The sequence below is a fragment of the Triturus cristatus genome, chromosome 4_1 (assembly GCF_964204655.1).
Source record: "Triturus cristatus chromosome 4_1, aTriCri1.1, whole genome shotgun sequence".
In the NCBI taxonomy this organism is placed as follows: domain Eukaryota; kingdom Metazoa; phylum Chordata; class Amphibia; order Caudata; family Salamandridae; genus Triturus; species Triturus cristatus.
In genome coordinates this window covers 174,574,478-174,593,576 of record NC_140585.1, presented here as the reverse complement: position 1 = coordinate 174,593,576, position 19,099 = coordinate 174,574,478, and the positions used below count along the sequence as shown (strand labels likewise).

Below are 19,099 nucleotides of genomic sequence, written 5' to 3'. Positions count from 1 at the left end.
CAGGCGCACCAATTGTTCCATCTCTCTTGTGTTTAATGGGGGTGCATTCTTTTGTCTGGTAGAACTTGACCATATTCAGAGGAAAGCATCAATTATGTGTGGAGATTAACACAAGCTAATTAATGTATTTTTCACTTTTCTGTTGCACCAAACACAGGTGTTTTTTTCAAGTTTCCGGCTACTGTCCTTATCAAACAGATTAATGCAGATTGTTCTTACTTCTGGTCTATGTTTGCTGGTGGCTGATGGATGGAAGCGGGGTGATGGGGCGAGGGCCGGATCCCCCTCGGGCAATCGGGCGTTCGCAGCACGGGTTCTTAGGCTGGCTGCACCAACTCCAAGCACGAAAAGGATATGGTACAAATGGCCCACGAGGCTGATGGTGAAATTGCGGATCCCGTGCCAAGTCCTGGCGTCGACTCAACGCCAAGTGGTTAGCATGTGACATGCAGACGGGCAGAGGTTTCGCATTCATTTTATGAATATGGGGGTCAATAATTTTGGGACCGGATCATTTCCTTTACCTACAGATGCTAGGAAAATCACACAGACGAAAGCAAGAGGGCATGTGGTAATGGAAAGGTTTGGTTGTTAAATTATAATGACGTAGCAAAAAGGAGCTAAAGGGGAAAAGTACAAGACTGGGTCATCCCCCACTCAAAACAGTTTTCCAACAAAAAAGACCCAATCTATTAAGTACAGAAATAATTTGAACACTGTGTAACAGAAGGAATCAAGAGGTATCAAATTAACCTCTTCAAAACCACCCCCAACTATCTAGATTTGTGGGGTGGATTCCCAATTTACCAGGATCTGTACTGGTTTATAAAAAATTTTGCAAGAACCCTAGACCAATATAGCAGTCTCTATGTTCAAAAAAATCAATATGTGAAAAAAACAGTTCAGTCACAGGGATATAACACCCCACACCGTGAATATCAGTGAGAAAAAATATGTGTAGAACAAGGAAGCACCTCACGTGCGCAACACCTTAGCGGGCTGACACTGGTTAGATCATCACCAGTACTGCCACGTTTCTCATCATAGGTTGCCACCTTGTTCAAAGGAAACTGGGTAACTCAACCAAAAAAAATTCAAGAAAATCAAAAAAGGTGAAAATATGTGAACATCACACACCATAGTCCTGAATTAAAATTGAAATTGATAAAGAGCCATGGCCACCATAATTTTTATTCTTTGCTCATGGGTCTATTCAAAGATAAAAAGTGCTGTATTTTAACAGACAAGAAGCCAGTAAGCCGACATGTTTCATTGCCTTACTTTTACGGCAATTTCTTCAGGGCAATAGGACTTCATTCACCTTATCAGCACACTTGCAATGAACTATTAGTGACCGTTGTCAGCTAAGGTTTTTCATACCAGCTCGACAGCGTGTCAAACAGGTACTGTACATTTTGCAGTGATCCTGTATTTCGCAAGCCCTCTTAAACTTTGGGCATTCGCACAATAATCACATCCCGAGCTTCGTCTCAGCCGCCTGAGACGAAGCTCGGGACGTGATTATTGTGCGAAGGATATCAGGGTCAACATTCTCAGCTGCGAACCTTTGCAGCATTATAAGGTATTTGCAAATCTGGGGGATTAGGTTCTTACTTTAATCAGTGTAACATGAAAGTCACATATTGGGGTCCCGGGGGCCAAAGTTTTATCCTAAAACAAAAGGGGTGATTTAAACTCAATTTTCTGTTGTGCAATTATAGAAGTGTATTCCGCACAGTAAGTGGGGTTTTCATTCACAATGTAATATAAATGCCTCTAGTAGATGGCAGCACATAAGTAGTAATTTTATGGGTGATTAAGGTTCTACATCCCTTGAAGGGGCAGTGCAGGCTGTGCTCACAAATTTAGGGGAGCTCCACGACATGAGGCGATATACCTGGTCTTCACCAGCGGGGCGGTTGCCTTTCGGTTGGATCCTAGGTAAACTGGGCCTGCCACTCGTCTTTTAGTGCTCTCTAAATGGGCAAACAGATTAACTGGCAAGGTGCTCTGCTGTAATCAGCGGGTGAATTGAAATGCATATTCGGCAAGAGATATACATGGCACCACTAGGTGCGGCACCACAAGATGGAATACCACCCTTTCATGGCTGTGGGGTAGCCTCCTTTTAATAGATAGGGGCTGAGGCGGTGAGTCACATGCTATAGGGGGGCGTATGGTCCAGCGCAGCAAACAAATAAATTGGATACCGCGGCGATCTGCGCTGCAATCAGGACAGGCACTGAACATCTTCCTTCTTTATTCTCTATGATGTCGATGGGAATTTACGCTTAGCAGGAAGGGATTTATCAGGCCTCCAGGCACATGGATATATTATGGTTAAGAGATGCCTGTTGTTTCAGAGACCCCTAGGGCACGAATCGTGGTTGGGGTTGGCTACGCTGAGGTAGGTGTTGGGCACTAGCAACCGTTATTACCAGGCCAGAGGCTGTACCTGAGGCCATAGCCTGTTCAACCTGTGATAGCCAGGCCTCAACCACAAATGGCGGATGGGGCACACAGTTTGCCGTAAGTGGCTTTACCTGCATAGCATATTGCGTGACACTCCTCGTTGGGTCCCTATCATTTCTTGTAATGTTGACCTGTATGGGCAGGGCTATAATCAAACGGCTGTGGACCTCATACAGAGCGTGATGTATGCCAACAATACTCAGGTGCCACCCAGCGACGGGCAGGATCACAGGGGCTGGATCCTCATTCCACACTGTCAGGCATAATCTGATCCGGATAACCAATAGGGAGTTATAGTAGCCAGATGGAGTGCATCTGTCCAACGAAGGGCTCGAGCTGTTTATGAAAACCATTCCAGGGCCCATTGAAGTACGGTTGGGTGGTCAAGCGGTAGGAGGGGGAGGGCGAGAGCACCAGTGACCTCCTCGCCCTGTGGCCGTGTCCCGGGCAAGAAAATGGAGTGGACTCCTTTTTTGGCATGGACTGTGTGACCCTGGAACAGGGAGAGCATTCAATGGAGGCTCTGGGCTGGCGGGAGGGGGGACTGACCTGCTGATGGTCCTGGACTCTCCTGCCCTACCTGAGATGCCTGTGTATGTAGTAAGACCTTGGGGGGTGTCCGGTGTTCAGGAACCCCGGTGGTGGCAAGGCGTTAAGCGGTGCCCTGGTGGTAAGTGCCTCAGGGATGGAGGACTGGAAAGTTACTGCTGATAAAACAGTGCAAGTTGAGGCCTGCTGGCACAGCAAGCACAGAGGGATTGATTCATGACCGGAGTGCGTGTCTTGATATCCTGATGACTAAGGCCATGTCTGGAATGTAAACACAAATCTGTTGCTAGAATAAGTCTACCTATTCGGGGCTACAATATCTGTGATTTGGTTTAGCTATGCCTGAATAAAATGACCCAGTGTTTTGACAATGAACACATTAAAGAATAATACTTTAAGGTGCAATAAAAGACTACGCTATGATGACCAACTACATGCCTGATGTCTCTATGTGGTGCCAGATGATGGGGAGGGTAAAGTTGTTGTCTCACTGGGGCGATTCGCACGATGTATGCACACTATGACTCTGGTCTCCAGGGGCGCGAGCCAAGTTGGGGAATGGTAAATGACAGCTGCATATCGCTTGCCACTTTCTGCCTTTTTTGTGTCACCACAGACCCAAGGAAGGAGAAGGAATGTGGGTGCCACTGTGGCCCCACGCCATATCCCCCCTCAGGCCTAGGTCTAGCTGGGAAATGCAACCAGCTCTGCAAAGCATTTTCTCACTTTGAGAGCAGCTTCAGTAGAGCGGAAGAGGTGTTGCAGAGGATGGGGGGTTTGGGTGGCTGGATACCAGGTACTTTATACACAGTTGGCATGCAGGAAAGCATCACATGTTAGTGGAGGATGAAGAGAGTATGCCGGGAAAGTTGTTTTCTTTTAGTGAGAAACACTCTTGAGGGCAATGTGGGCGGATGACAGTGAGACAGGGATTTTTAGGTTGAGCCTGGACAGCAGCTCCCCCCCTCCCTGCTCACCCCTCCCCTCCCATAGTGAAATGTCACGGGAGCGGACCCATAAATCCCCTGTGGATTAAGAGTCAAAGATATGTGGGAGCAGCAGGGCTCCAACGAGGTGTCACTTATCAGCTTGTGTTTCCGAAGGAATATATTAATGTGGAAAGAAAAACAAGTAGTATATAGGGGGAAATGGGGTGCAAAGTATCAAAGTCCGACAATGCCCATGAGTGGGAGGCTCTGTACTGGATATGTAGAGTGCATCTCCGGGCCGCGTGCACCAAGCATTAGTGTGCACCGAGAAGCGCTTGTTCCAACGAGGCGCTGTTGTGACAAAAGGTAAAAACAAAGTCAGGATATATTGTGTTCTGTTTCCGGCACTGCATGACATGTGAGGTGATAATACACACATATGACATGGAAAGCAGCCGAGAAATGATACCTTGTTGCACGCTGTTGTTTCACACCTCCCCTCAGACAGCATGAGCAGAGAGACATTGCTGCCAAGGTTTCAGATTGCTTGTGTGTGACATTTTCATAACTTCACTTTAATTCTGAGTGACATTTAGCAATTATGAGTGACACTTTGTCGCAAGCAAAATGAAGACGAGCGAAACATAAACATCAGAAATTACATGTATTTTTCGAAAATAAATTGATTGCTTCAGGTGACATTCGCCATCTTGAAACGGTAAATATAAACAAGCATTTGCAATGCAATAGGTCTTGCATTTATGCATGTTTAAGCTGTTGGCATTGTAAATGACAATGTCTTTTATTTATGTTATGGGTTTTGAAACATAAATAAAACGCTTTGTCATTTACACTGCCAATAGGTTAAACTCGTGTAAATGCGAGACCTATTGCATTGCAAATGCTTGTTTCATCTAGTGTTGAGTTGCAATTTTAAGTTACTCATGTAAAAATCACCCAATACAGATTTTACCTGAATAGGTTACGACTGGCTTCCTTCCATTTTCTCCTAGCCTTACTGCAGCAAGGTCAATGGTTTGACAATCTTCCTGCCCGCCTCTGTGATAAACAATCCCGCCAAAGCGCTTTGCACTTTATGCTTTTTTGTTCCCTCTATAAATCAGTGCAAAGTGTTTTTTAATTCCTCTTTTAAAACCACTCTGTTTTACTTCACCTAAAAAGGGCTTTATATATTTACAACAATTAGGTGTTCCCGATGTATGCTGCGCTTTGATCACTTATATTAGATAGTAGCTAATTATCAGTAAGAGATATTCCTAATTAGATTTTGTTCAGTACTATTTACAGTTTTTAACTCCTGTATTAGAAAATATCAAGACAAATTGTACATCTAGTTCTAGCAAGTATATCAATTAGGTATAGTGAGAATTTTACTCTTTTTATGTCAATGATTTTACTAATTGCAATTGACTGTAATGATCGTGTGGTATTGTTATTAAAATGTTGATCTTCTATGGCTGAAATCGCGGAATAAAATATATATGACTGACTGACTGAGATAGTCTCAGATAACATTATTGTTATATCGAGTTAATAACTTTATTCCATGTCTGCAAAATTATTATGAAGCTTGGAATGTTCTTATTGGTGAGCTTTCCGTTACTATCGGGGAGTTGTATTTGGTGCTCATTGTATTGCTATATCATGCACTTATCTCACAAATCTCAAAATTAAGCAGATCTTCCTTAGGGAATGCATCACTCATAGAAATAGGAAGTAACAAGGAGAAATAAACAGAGTTCTTCTTGTTATGCCATTATCAGGTTGGTGTACCATTTTGGTGCAATGCAAGGCTTAATGATTTCTGTAAATTTGGGATTGCATCAAATTCCATGGGTGGATGCATTGCAATGCCCATGCTACATCCATGTAAGGCCTATCATTACGAAATGTAATACAACACAGCGCAAGTCAATGAGTTGCGTCTCATTTCTTCACAGAGTCATGCATGGCCCAAATGTCACCTTGAACGGTTTTGTAAATCTTGCTTTAGCCTTCACATTGCCTTGCGTGTCTAGAATGAAACAAAACTGGATCATGGTGGAGTGGGATGGGAAACTCTAGAGAGGTTTTTGTGGCTCGAGGTCCGTTGTCCTAATTTAGTTTGTGTTTAGGAAATTCAATTATTTGTGTGTCTTTTTAGGGGCGGAGCTTGCCTGGTCTCAAGATGGCCTAGCGATATGCAAGCTCCGCTAAGCCATCAAATTTATCTGCCAGGAATCCTGTCATCGGAGCAGCTAAGCGCATATCTGCTATTACCCTAAAGAGCACTTGGGGTGTGATATCCATCGGTGTGCCCGTCATGCTCCTCCGATAAGCTGGAAGACTTGGAGGTGGAGCAGACGCACGGGGCCTGTCGAGGCCCAGCTGGGAGGCCTAACACTGACAACGACGATGCGGGACAGCCTGCCATGGCCTGGTGACCTGAGACCTTGCTTTCCCTTTGTGAGGTGAGCCACTTGGGCCCCTCGCCAGACTGCAGATTGGGCACCGTCCGCCCCGCAGCGACTGCATTGAGCGCGGGCTTGAGGCCCGAGTAACACAGTGAGGCCTTGCATACCTGTTGGGCGGCGGCCTGGAGCCCTGAAGTCGAAGCCTTATACCCATGGTGATGTGGAGCAGGTCTGACGCCCTGACAGTGATCAGTAGAGTCGCACTCCTGGATAGCTGGTGGCAAAGTGGGACACCTGTAAACAGCCTGGAGGGTGTGACGAGGCCTGATCCAGACTTAGATCCCCACTGGGAGTCCCCTGCAAGTTGACTGGGTGCTTATGAATGCTGAGACCTGACTGTCATAGCAGCCACTCTTATGAAGATAGCGATTTGGACCCTGCAGCGCTGGTTCTCCTGGCTGTGTACGGGGCCGTGAGGTGGGGGCCTGGCGAGATCGGAGGTGACCGGTGAGTGTGCGCACTAATTGCAGTGTTGCGGCAAGGAGACACAAATGGACTGTGTATTGGCATAGGGGGGGATCATTATACGACGCCCTGACACTAGAAGGGAGTCTGGAACGCACCTATTCTCCAATTGGCCACTATAGACTGCTGTACGATGCTGGTGGCCTATTAGTTGCCCTTCCCCCCTTTGCTAGATCAGGTAGAGGGCCTGCACCCTTCGATTTTGGCCCAATAAAGGACTCCCATCCGGGCTTGGAGCTTGTCCTGAGGAGCAGGGAGAATCGATCTGTGGCACCCTAACTTACGAGGCTTGAAGATGACAAGGCCGGTGGCACTGTGGCATCTGCGGAGGGGCTTTGCCTATATAGTACCTGGGTAAAGTCGAAAAATTGCAATTCAGCTGCAGTTCGATCAGCGCAAGTCACAGCAGAAGGAGACATGCGCTGACCAGACTCTTGAAAAAACAAATGATACTGCTGAGGACACTGCAGGTGACATTCACCAAATCCCAACAGCAGTGCAGAAAAGCCTGACCACCACAGATGGCAAAATTGACTCACTAGCCAATCATATGGATCCCATGACTGAGCGAATTGAAAAACAAGCAGAGCGCCTGGATTTGGCAGAGAGAAGGGTGTGGGAGGTATGAGAGGCTCAGTCGAAGACAGATAATGGCCAGAAGCAGGTGGGGCTGCTCATTAGCATCCTACAGGATGAGGCAGAGGACCTGGAGGCTAGATCAAGGAGATGCAATATCCGCATCATGGGCCTACTGGAATCCAATACTATGGGCAACATGGAGGTGTTTGTGGAGAAGCTTCTGGTATCACTACTTGGCCGTGATATGTGTTCTGCTATGTTTGTGGTGGAGCGTGTCCATCGTTCCATCGGTCTCTTGGCCCGAAGCCCCCGCCTTATGCTCCGCCGCTTCCCATAATTGCTAAAATATTGAATTATAGGGATAAGGACGCAATGCTGAGGCAGGCCTGAGAGAAATGGAATCTTCAGCTTGAAGGCTCCTCGATATCGCTTTTCCCAGACTTCTCCATGAGGGTGTAGGAGGCGCAACGGCAGTTTGCTCCTCTGAAAAGGCGGCTACGAGAGCACAAATTGGATTATGAAATGCTGTACCCTTCAAGATTAAGAGTCATCGTGGATGGTAAATCAAAGATCGTTACGGATCCTGAGACCCTACAGAAGGCACTCAAGAAGTACACTAAAACTGAAGTGTGGCGCAAGGACTCGGAGAGGCTGGCCGTGGCGACTCCCGGCTACCTGGAAGAGCAAGACTAACATGGTGACTCTCTGGTACTTTATCATTTCTCTGAAGGGCTATGTTGAAAAGGGATTGGACTCTGTAGCTCACTGATTGGGACATACATTTGCCTGTTATCGGGGACTCATGGAGATATAGCTGCTTCCATGCTAGGGGCACTGTCGGAGCTTAGTGGAACTGATATAGAGTCATTAGGTTCGCCGTTGTCTGTCGCTGTGGCACCCTGGTCTGGCTGGTAAATAAGGTAGATGGTGGCAGAAGGCTACCACTAGTTCTTATGTGTCCAGTTAAGTGTTTTTTGATGGATGTACATATTATGAACAGATGGCAATGTCTTAATTCTATCTCTGTGGGGTTCTTAGCAGCGAGCTGGTAACATCCGCCCCGGTGTGTTACCCACTGTATGGCGCCATGCCAGAAAAGTTCTTTAATTGAATCTATCACTTTGTTAAATTATTTTCCATTTCGGGGGCAGGGAGGAATTTTGTCCATGCCAAGTTGGGGATAGCATAGGGGGGAGAGCTATAATGTTTTGTTTTGTGATCACAATGTGTATATGGTACTTTCACATTTCTCGAGCGATACACCAGTGAAGCAGAGGGTTTTGGGGCAACGTGGTTGATAAATACAGAGCAATCTTAGCGAAGGTAACTTACTATGGCGCAAAGATAGGGCAGGAGAGTACGGTTCCTAACATGAAACATCAGGGGTCTAAATGATTTTAGGAAAATGCGAAAAGTGATTGCTTATCTTACCAGACATGACATTGATATTGCACTCCTGCAGAAACCCCATTTGCCCTCCGACAGTAAAATGCTGACGTGCAGACGGTTACATTGTCCTTTCTGTGCGGCATGGTTCACAACACATGCCGGGGGGTGCTCACTTGGGTCCACCCTAGATCAGGGATAACGTTGGAAGCGAATGAGACAGAACCTGGGCCAGATGTGTCATTTCTAGATGTTGAGGGCAGGGAATGGATCTGCTTTTCCCTAATATTTATGGACCTAACTACGATAATCCACAATTTTATCATGATATGCTGGAGCGGCTGCGAGGGGACAACACACTGCCACAAATTTGGTGGGGTTTCCTTAACTGTGTGCTAGACACGGCATTGGACTGTTCCGGGGGCCCTGCTCAGTGCCCCTCGGCTGCTGCCAGAGCTATCTTTGATTCGGCTGTTCAGCTTGACATGCTGGACTTATGGCGGATGCGTTCTCCAGGGGCAGGAGGTTTCACACGCTACTCAGTGCATGATCTCCACACCCGAATCCACTGATGGTTTATCTCTATATCCTCAGATATGCACTTGCGTGATTCACCCCTGCTCTTACTCTGACCATTCCCCTATTGTGTTGGACATTGCAAGTCCACAGATGAGGCCTGCCCCTCTCACATGGTGCTTTCCGCCATATTCGCTGCTGGATAGCGTCTTTAGGTCCAAGATGTCTGAGGCCATAGAACATGTTTTGGAAACAAATATATGTTATCTACGTCAGTTCTCCATGGTGTGGGAGACTTTCAAGGTCTACATACCTGGGAAAGCCATGTCCAAACACTCTGGGGTCCTCCGATCTCTTAGAAGGAGACTTACTGGCCTTGAGGAGCGATTGACTGAACTAGAGTGAGAAGTCTGGTCAGGGGAGGATGACCAGGTTGAGGATGAATTAAAAGAAACTCTGGAGGAATATCGCAAAACCACGGATGAAGAGGTTAAACATATGGGGAAATATGCAGTCACCCGAACATACGGGGGCGGGTGAGCGGCCTGGTTCTGTCTTAGCGGCCCTGTTGAGAGATCGAAGGGAGTCGGCTGGTGTGACTGAATTGCGTGTAGCGAGTGGTGAGCTACTGAGGGATCCAACTGATATCGCTAACAGGTTCAACCAGTATAACTCAGACCTCTACAGCTCTAGAGCAGCAGCTGATAAGGCAGCGATTCAAGAATACTTTGAGCATATCATGTTGCCGTGGTTGACTGTCGAGCACAAAGAATACTTAATGAGGAGTTAGATGCTAATGACGTACTTGCGGCACTAAATGCAATGCCGGCGGGCAGAAAATGTGGGGCAAGACACCCTGACGGTCACCTTTTGTAAGCTGTTTAAGGAGTTACTCATCCCCCACTTAATTACACTGTTCCGAGGAGATGGGGGAGGAGGGGAAGATGGTCCCCTCTATGAAAGAAGCCTTAATAGTTACACTATTAAAGCCAGGAAAACCCCCTAGTGAATGCTCATCTTTTAGGCCTTTGTCTCTTCTAAATATAGACACCAAACTGTTTGCTAAAATTTTAGCTAACTGTGTAGCTCCTCTGGTGCCGCTGTTGGTGGGGCCTAAACAGGCAGGGTTTGTGCCAGGGCGTAACTTGACTTACAATCTTCTAACTGTGTTTGGAGCAATACAGCACATAAAGGAAGAGTTCAAAGCTGCTGAGGTCTTTCTGGATGCTGAAAAGGCCTTTGATTCTGTCGAGTGAGCCTTCATGTGGCTTGTACTGATGTGGCTGGGTGTGGGGGACGTCTTCCTACAGCTAGTGGGTGTCCTATACCATTCCCCGACTGCCAGGATCGGAGTTTGGGATACTGTCACTGCCCCAATCAAGATCTCAAGAGGTACTTGCCAGGGCTGCCACTTATAACCTTTGCTATACGTACTAGTGGCGGTGACTTTGGCATGTGCGCTCAGAGAGTACCATAGACACAGAGGGGTACGCTTTCCGGGATACAACCTCATAGTATCAACCTATGCCAACGATATGCTCTTGTACATCAGGGAACCAGAGTCCAATTTGTCCCCTGTGCTGTGGGAGGTAGTAAGATATGGTGAACTATCTGGGCTTAAAAGCAATTGGACTAAGTCAACTATTTTCCCATTGACCCCGGCCATGGAACCCATCGAGTTAGAATACCCGCTATTGTGGACCTCTGAGCCGGTGCGCTATTTGGGCGTGAAAGTTCACACGAGTTGGTCTTCAGCAAGAATTATGGGAAAGCAGTTGTTAAATTAGAAGAAGAGGTGGAACGCTGGATCCGATCGCCCTTGTCCCTATTGAGTCGTATTTCGCTGATGAAAATGGTAGTGTTACCAAGGTTTCCATTCCTGATTCTAAACGCACCGATGGTGCTCCCTGCGCACTTCTTTAGAGTCATTAGATCATTACGGGGAAAGTTAGCCTGGGCCGGGAAACACACACATGCTAAGTGGGGCACACTCACACTACCCTCCTCTATGGGGGGCCCCAGATTTAGAATTGTATTATCGGGCTCCACAAAGTTCACACACTTACCGCTGGGTTCACAGGCAAGCTGGTTTATCACACTTGCAGATAGAGAAGGTAGTGGCAGCACCCACTCCCCTCCCGACGCTGTTGTTTCGGGCTCAATTTAGGCAGGCTGGTATTTTAGATTCTGTCAATGCTAACACTCATGCATGGCAGTGCCTGTTGAAGAGGTAGCCAGGCATTATCCTGTATTCACCCTTGACCCCGGTTGAGTGGTGCAATTGGTTTCCGGTGTGCAAGGAAAGGGAAGTAACCCACGCACTAGCAACAATTAATATTACAAAAATTGGGAATCTGTTCTCGGAAGGCAAGGATCATGGATGGACTGAGATTGAGGCTGAGGGACACGATTTCACACCACTCGCCCAATTTCATTACTACAGGGTGAGACATGCACTTCGGGGTGTTCTTTTGGATGATGTATTAGAGCCCCCGAAGGTAGCCTCCTTCTCTTACCTACTGCGCACTGACTCCCCCACTAAGATTGTCTCCAGCATCTACAACATAACACAGGTCTAACATACGAATTATCACAATAAGGCTAGGCTGGAATGGCAAAATGAGATTGGGGAGGCTCTTGATGACACCACTTGGCGCTATTGCCTTATTCATTTTAAGTCCCTCAGTAGAATTTATTATACGCCTGTCAGGTTGCATCAATATGGTCTTCGTGACACTGTGAACTGTGAGCGATATAGTACCAATTCATCAGGATTTCTGCATATTGCCTGGTTGTGCCCTGTGATCACTAACTACTGGAGATTAATATTTTATACGCTGAGTGAAATCACTGGTCTGTCGCTGTCACCGGACCCACTACTGGTGCTACTGGGCAATTCAAAGCAAGTGCCAAAAGATGCTCGTCGATTAGTAGATATGGGGCTGCTGCTTGCAAATCGCAGAGTTGCGATGCAATGGGCCCGAGGGCCAGCCCCCACTGTTACTCACTGGTCTAGGGACATGGTGTATTGTAATACGCAGTCGGAACTGTACAGTGAATTACTTCCTCCCCAGGGCCGTAAATGCTTTTGGGGTCTGTATTGGAGCTACTTGGCCAGAAGAGAGGCGAACAAGTCCAGACAAGAGGACCCGGCTTGTGGTGGTGGGCTGAGGCAGGGTCTTGCTCAGTTGATTGAATTTTATATTACAATGTTATTCGATGCACGCGTTGATGCTCTGCTACAGCCAGGCCCCACGGGTGGTGGATTAAGCATCATTAGCTGTAAAAAAGTATCGGTATAAGTTTCTGTAGGTGTATATACAACCCCTCTATCTGTACTGATTATATGCCTCACTCTCACTTTAAGATTGTTAACATTGCCCAATAGTGATGTACCACTGTGATCGATTATGTTTTCTTTTTCTACTTTTTTGTTTTCCTTCTTATTATTTTATTTTACTGTTTATATTAAACTTTCAATTTAAAGAAAAAAAATGTCTGTCTTTCTTCCAATGTCCTGGGAGATAGTCTGAAGGTTTTAGCGGAGGATTGAAAATTGCTGTTGGCCCTCTGCCTTCTGATAATTACCCTTCTCCAAATGCATGTGTGTGATGGCACTCCTGGTCTTTCTCATCATACCCTTATGAAAGTTGAGGAAATACCAGTCTGTCAGTTTGAACGTCATCGATGTCCGCACACCCATTGGGTTTTGCAACAAAGCCTCTTCAATTGGCAGGATTTCCTCATCTTTTTATTGCTGCATACAATTGAGAAATCTTCTTCACATTCATTCGTACACTTTGTATATTTCCATGCATTATGAAACTGCAAGCCAGGTCAATGTCACCAGAGACAGACTAGACATATTGTATAGCCAAGAATAAATTATATTCTGTGCCGCATGTTTTACAAATAAATAGGAAACAATATAAAGCCTGTGACTGGAAAAGATTTAGCTCAGTGGTGAATAGTACAGGAGAGGAAATCCAAGGCAGATGGCCAGGATATCGAAACAAGATAAAATGACATATAATAAAATTTAAAATCATTCACATAGTCAGTGGATATCCTGAAATTCCTGCCTGAATCCAGCCTCCCTGGAACCTCTTCGGACAATTCTGGTTTAGAGAACTACACGCCACATGTTTCTAAAATGTAGAGTTACCGTTGAATGTTCCTGAGAGAGCTGATATATAGCACTCTTGTAAACTGAGTAAAACTGTATCTGTAGAATATCTGCATTGCTTGTCTTTTTATATAAATGCTGGCTAGCATTTCAGTCTCCCTTACAGTTGTGAAATTCACCTATTATTTGTAAAGGTTCCAAATAGGCGGTCCCAATGTATATCTAGCACCAAAAATCCTTAAAATATCCCTGTTTTTTAGGTTGAGCTAGACAGTGCATGAACTGTCTCTTCGAGACCTGCTGTAATCTGTCTGTGTACTTCTAGTCGATCCCCCTTCTTGGTAATGTTTTTCATTTGTCTAAGTCAGTGTCCTTTAAAAATACTTGCTCGCCAGTTGTCAGTCTGGCCTCTTTGTCCCTCCTTTCTCTCTTCTGTTCCTCCCACAGAGCCGGGACTTAGTACTGTCTCATTCCACTATGGTTCATTATTTGTTCTTTGGGGGACTATTCTTTAGTGGTTTCCTGCTCCATTACTGTTTGCCTGTGTTTAGCTTCAGCACCCGAGCTGCTTACATTCAAATATATCATTCTTCCTCCAACCTCCTTTTAATGCCACAGTTGTATTACTGCTGCCTTTTTTACTGTTGTCTCCCCCACCGTGGCTCCTGCTCAGTTCCTTGTATTTTTTTATTAGGCGTTTTACACTTTTCGATCTCCACCATTACTTGGGCTTTTTCAGGAGGATATTTGCTTGGTTTGGGCATCCTTTTTTTGGGAATTGGGCTTGTTTTTCTGGTTTGGCCTGCAAAGGGTTTACATCCGCCCCCCCCCCCCCTTACCTGCCTTTTCATTGGTTCTTGTGCGGCCACGTACTTTTCCTCCAGTGCTATTGGCAGCAGCATATTTTCCTGCATTTACCAAAGCCTGTTTAATTTACCTTTAATTTACATTACCCTGTCTCCCTGTTTTTTTATGTACATTTATAGAATTATATAGTAATTATATAGCGTGGGCATGGGGGTGATTACATGATTTGCCCAGATTCACAAAATGTTGAGCTGCCGCTGATGCTCGAACACTGACCCCCTGTTCCCGAGTCAGCTTTGAGGCAGCCCTCATTGGAGGAGGGGCTGGGGTAGAGGCGGGGCTGCTTTTGAGGGCTTGTTCTGGTCAGTGTTGGTCTCCTTTGCTCTCGGAGATCCCATGCGCTTTCCTTCAAGGATCGGAGCCATAACTGCTCCATTTTATTTTTTGTTTTAGAACAACGAAGGCACCAGCCTCACTGAGAGCTTTCCCAAGGGGAGCAGAAAAATTCAGGTCCAAATGTAGCCTTCATTCCCAAAGGCTGCTCTGCATGCCTTTTGCTCCGTTGTTGCCCCTCCGGCTCTGCGGGGGCACCCAACGGAGGAGGGGGTAGGGTAGAGCCGTGCCTGCTCTGCAGGCTTGTTTTTTGTCCTCCCTGATTAAGACGAAACAGACAGTGTATTCAAAGATGCCCCAGAGGTGCTCAGATTACAGACAAGAAAGGGATGCAGAGATGAGTACATTCCTTTATTTGGTAGTGAAAAGTACTTTTTAGGTCTCGCCTCAGCCAGTGCATGCGCTGATCTGGCGAGTCATTTAGTGAGTGGGCTTTAGAAATGCCACCATGCTTTTGCTGGCCTAGAACGTGCGGCTACGTGCATTCACGCGCATTCCTCGCATCGCTCGATCTGGCTTTCCTTTCGCTTAAGCGCGCGCTTCAACCCTCCTCCCCCTCCCCCACCACAGAGCGCGTCTCGCGACCGGACCCTTTCACCTTACCGAGCTGTCCCCAGTGCACCTTGGCTTTGCTTGCAGTCCTGTTGCTCAATCTGTGCTAGGTGCCCCGTGGGTCGTGTCGCCCTACTTGGGTTTCTCCCATGTGTTCTCTGAGGCAGGTCTTTATTGTAAGGGGCTTGGTCACGTCACTATGCCCAGCTGTCCCCGTCCATCTCCTCTACTTCCTTTGATGCCCCTGTTTGACTTGGACTCTGCTAGCAGTATTGTGAGGGCTGCAAATTCTTAACTCTGCAGCAGTTTACTATTTCGCTGTAAATTGGTTCTATATTGTGCACACTCACAAAGGTATTGGTGTGCTTTACAAGCGGATTAAACAACCGCCGCGGGCCGGGAGACGCAAGAGCACTTTAATTGCCTTCACCGGGCCCAGAGTCCGTCGACGTCACCACCAAGCCGCGATGGGATTGGCGCCACCTTTGAGGGTTACCCCGGCAATGAGGGGGCTTGTTTTTCATGGCCACAGATCCAGGAAGAGCCACGTACCCTGTGAGCAGCTGAAAAAAGCAGAAATGAAACCGAAACCACCAGCCGGGGCTGTAAAATCACACGACAGCCAGTCATCGGCAAGCAGTCCGGAGCTTCCTTCTTCGCGGTGAGTCTATCAGAATCCGTGTGTGTCTGCCCCGTATACACCGAAGATTTTAGAATCAAATCGACACACACACACACCATTAAATATACAAAATACACAAGCGCGCTCACACATACACTAAAAAACCAAGAGTGCACATACTTTTCATGACAGTGCGTTACAATAGTTTACAGTGGGCTAACAGGAACACACCACACAGGCCGAGCAATATATGTCACCACAGCAAACATTTTCCACCCCCAGTGACACTGTGAAACACGAGCACAAAATAGCATACACACATCTAACCCACCATACAAGTACGACTGTCTGCACAATTTTCATGGCAAGTACCTGCAAACAATAACAGATTGGATCCAAGCAACATACATACCACATTATAGCGTTGCTATGTGTGCGTGCACACACAACCACCTGACATAGTGCTTAAATAGATTTTTTGTGTTCAAGTGGGTATGAAGCGCTGGAACTAAGATTTGTCTGAAGGGGGCACTGTGACGGGACACCTCCAATGTAGCAGGTGGGTGTTGGACAGGATCTTTTCTAAGGGAGAGGGGCATAACATTTGAGTTTATTTTTGGAAGTAAGGGCAGTATATTGTCACCGAGTTTATTAGAAAAGTGAGCACGACACTCGGCTGTGTCTGTGTGAAAAAAGGGACACTACACATTAATTGTATGTTTGTCATTGAAGAAGCAAAGTTTTTAATTTTTTAAATAATGACAGGCATCTCTCCTAAACAAGCATTGGCATAGCCAATAGGTCTCGCCTTTGGTACCTTATAAGTGTTTACCCATGCAACAGTTCATGTTGTTGCACCAAGGATATTGTGCTGCATAACTAAATACTTATAAGGTCCCAAAAGCGAGACCTATTGACTATGCCAATGCTTGTTAAGCAGATGTGTTACCTTTCTCTTTTCTGAGCGAAGTCTTACGCCATCACTACACTTTTCCAGTTGGCGAGCCTCAGAGTAATCCAGGATGGGTGCCTACAAATATATGCAGGCGCTATGGAGGAAGAAGCAGTCATGTGGTTCCTCCTTCATGTTCGCTGCTGGCAGCATTGCCAGCTGTCCGCTCTCCACCGGGTACCCCGTACCAACCGCCCAGACATGGCTCACAGGGCAGGTTACAAGGACACACAGGGTACGTGATTCTATGTTTGTTCCCATGTTCATGGAAAATATACTCTTTCTAGCCACCTTTCACTTTGTGTTAGAGCATTGAAGAGATTTCATGTCGCTGTACTTGGGATAGGTTAAAGCAAGGTTAAACTGAATGACCAACAAAAGGTTTTTACTGCAAGCAGTTTTCAGCTGCATAATCCAGGCCGAGGTTTGTTGTCAAAGTAATGAACGTAGGTACTGGGTTCACAAGGACTCATTGTTATAATTTTAGTTCAACAGAAATTATATAGGACAGTAAGAATGACTTTTTAAACCCGGTGCTATTAGCGTGGAACTAGACGTATGAGTTTGTGCAGAGTTATTAAACAGTAACATTCCCAATCTTCCTCACATGTATAGGAACAATTGAATAAAATGCAAATATCAGCGCTCAGACTGTCACTCCTGTTGGATACTTAGACTGAAATATAAAACTGAGCCGCCAAAAGCTGAGCCACCAAAAACTGAGCCACCAAAAACTGAGCCGCCAAAGCACCCAAAGAATTTGGGCCCCTTGTATGCCAAGTGATGGAGAGGTTAGGGGCAGAGTCACTGGATTCATGTACAATATCAATGTTTACAGTGACATTAGTTTTAGAAATACTTTGCAATTAAGGTACAGTAAAAATTAAGATCAGGGTACAGTGAATTATTTGATGTTAATCGTAAATGAAATGTTCCTCAACATAGCTTCAACGTTGGGGCTTTCTTTTGTCATCGAGCTCTCCACTTTGGAATTTAGACCAGCGTTAATTTAACAATTAAGCCGCTCGCATAACTGTCTAGAGTGCTGAACACTTAACACTGTGGTAAGTGTGGGACCTGAGGGGGATTGATGTACCCTACCTACTCGGAGTACATATTTTGATGTCCGATTGTTTTTTTTATGAATGGATACCTCTCCGTTCACACTATTGCCTGAGTCGCGTACAATGATGGTGACAATAGGTTGGTTGTCAAGCTCAGCAGTGTGTTCTTGTCGGGGCTTACATGGAACCCCTGCTGTGTGTCTAGTTCTTCATCGTTGAACGGTTGTCTATTACCTGGCTGGTTGTGCAGACACTCCATTGTCCACTACTTTTCTCTATGCGTAGATCTGATTGACGTTCTGTCAACTGTACTTGCATGCTTATGAGGCTCCTGTTCTCATATTGGGGGCATCCCTTGGTGACCTTTTAATATTAAGTCACATATTTATTTTAGGCCAGTTTGCCTTAAGGGGGTGTGAGTTTTTCCCTCCAGTGTGAACTTGTTTATTGTTAACCAGATCATTCGTGGATGGCTCTTGTCTTTGTGGGGCCCAATTTGTTCGGACGTATTGCAGCAGTGCTGCGTGTAAGAGATATAGGTGGTCCGGAGCTCCGGTTTCTCGCACAAAATTATCGTGGTCCATTAATAACCCGTCTCCGAAAAGGTCCGCCACCGTGCTGACCACCACATCCAGCCAAGGCGCCAACCTGCGCGACGTCAAGCATCCACCTTGTAAAGGTATACCGAGCAGAGGTATGTTCCCGGCGTACGCAGGAGATGCTCCAGTGTACTGCAGGGCTGCCCTCCAACAGCGCAACGCCGTGCGCAAAAGGGGGGGGAGATCCCGCGGGATCCTACTGTGCGGCAGCAAGAGGGTGTGAAGAGCCCCTCGCTCAACATACTGTTCAGTCATCTCTATTTCCTGTAGGTTATGCCCTGCTATCCAGAAGGCCAGCCACTGCAATTGACTGGCATAGAAATAAGCTCTGAGATCAGGCACGATCAGGCACTCCCAGGCCGCCTCCAGAGGTGCTGCGTTGTAACTTCTTAAGGCTAATTCTCCGTCTACCTGTCCCCCAAATAAGGTCAATTAGTAGTGTATTCATCAATTTAAAATTGGTGCCCGGGAGCATAAGTGGTATGTTTGTAAAATAATAAAGCAGCCTCGGGAGGACCACCACTTTTGCTATTGCCGCCCTGCCTGCAACTGACAGTGGCAGAGCAGTCCAAAAGGTAATGCTAGATCGTAAGGCTCTAAGGGCTCTGTTCAGG

General features: G+C 46.3%; 2 protein-coding genes across 6 annotated transcripts in view; one reads left to right on the top strand and one right to left on the bottom strand.

Annotated features, from left to right (window-relative positions):
* The window catches only part of LOC146853835 (membrane-spanning 4-domains subfamily A member 4A-like), a 293,969-nt gene that overhangs the window by 105,534 nt on the left and 169,336 nt on the right, over positions 1–19,099 (bottom strand). The gene's annotated exons all lie outside the window — the stretch shown is intronic.
* LOC146853834 (uncharacterized) overlaps positions 15,272–19,099 on the top strand; it is a 218,191-nt gene continuing 214,363 nt past the window's right edge. Inside the window, exon 1 of the mRNA XM_085651835.1 lies at positions 15,272–15,909. Within this exon, the coding sequence (XP_085507961.1) occupies positions 15,716–15,909 (194 nt within the window). The 5' untranslated portion in view covers positions 15,272–15,715. The remainder of the gene's footprint in view (positions 15,910–19,099) is intronic.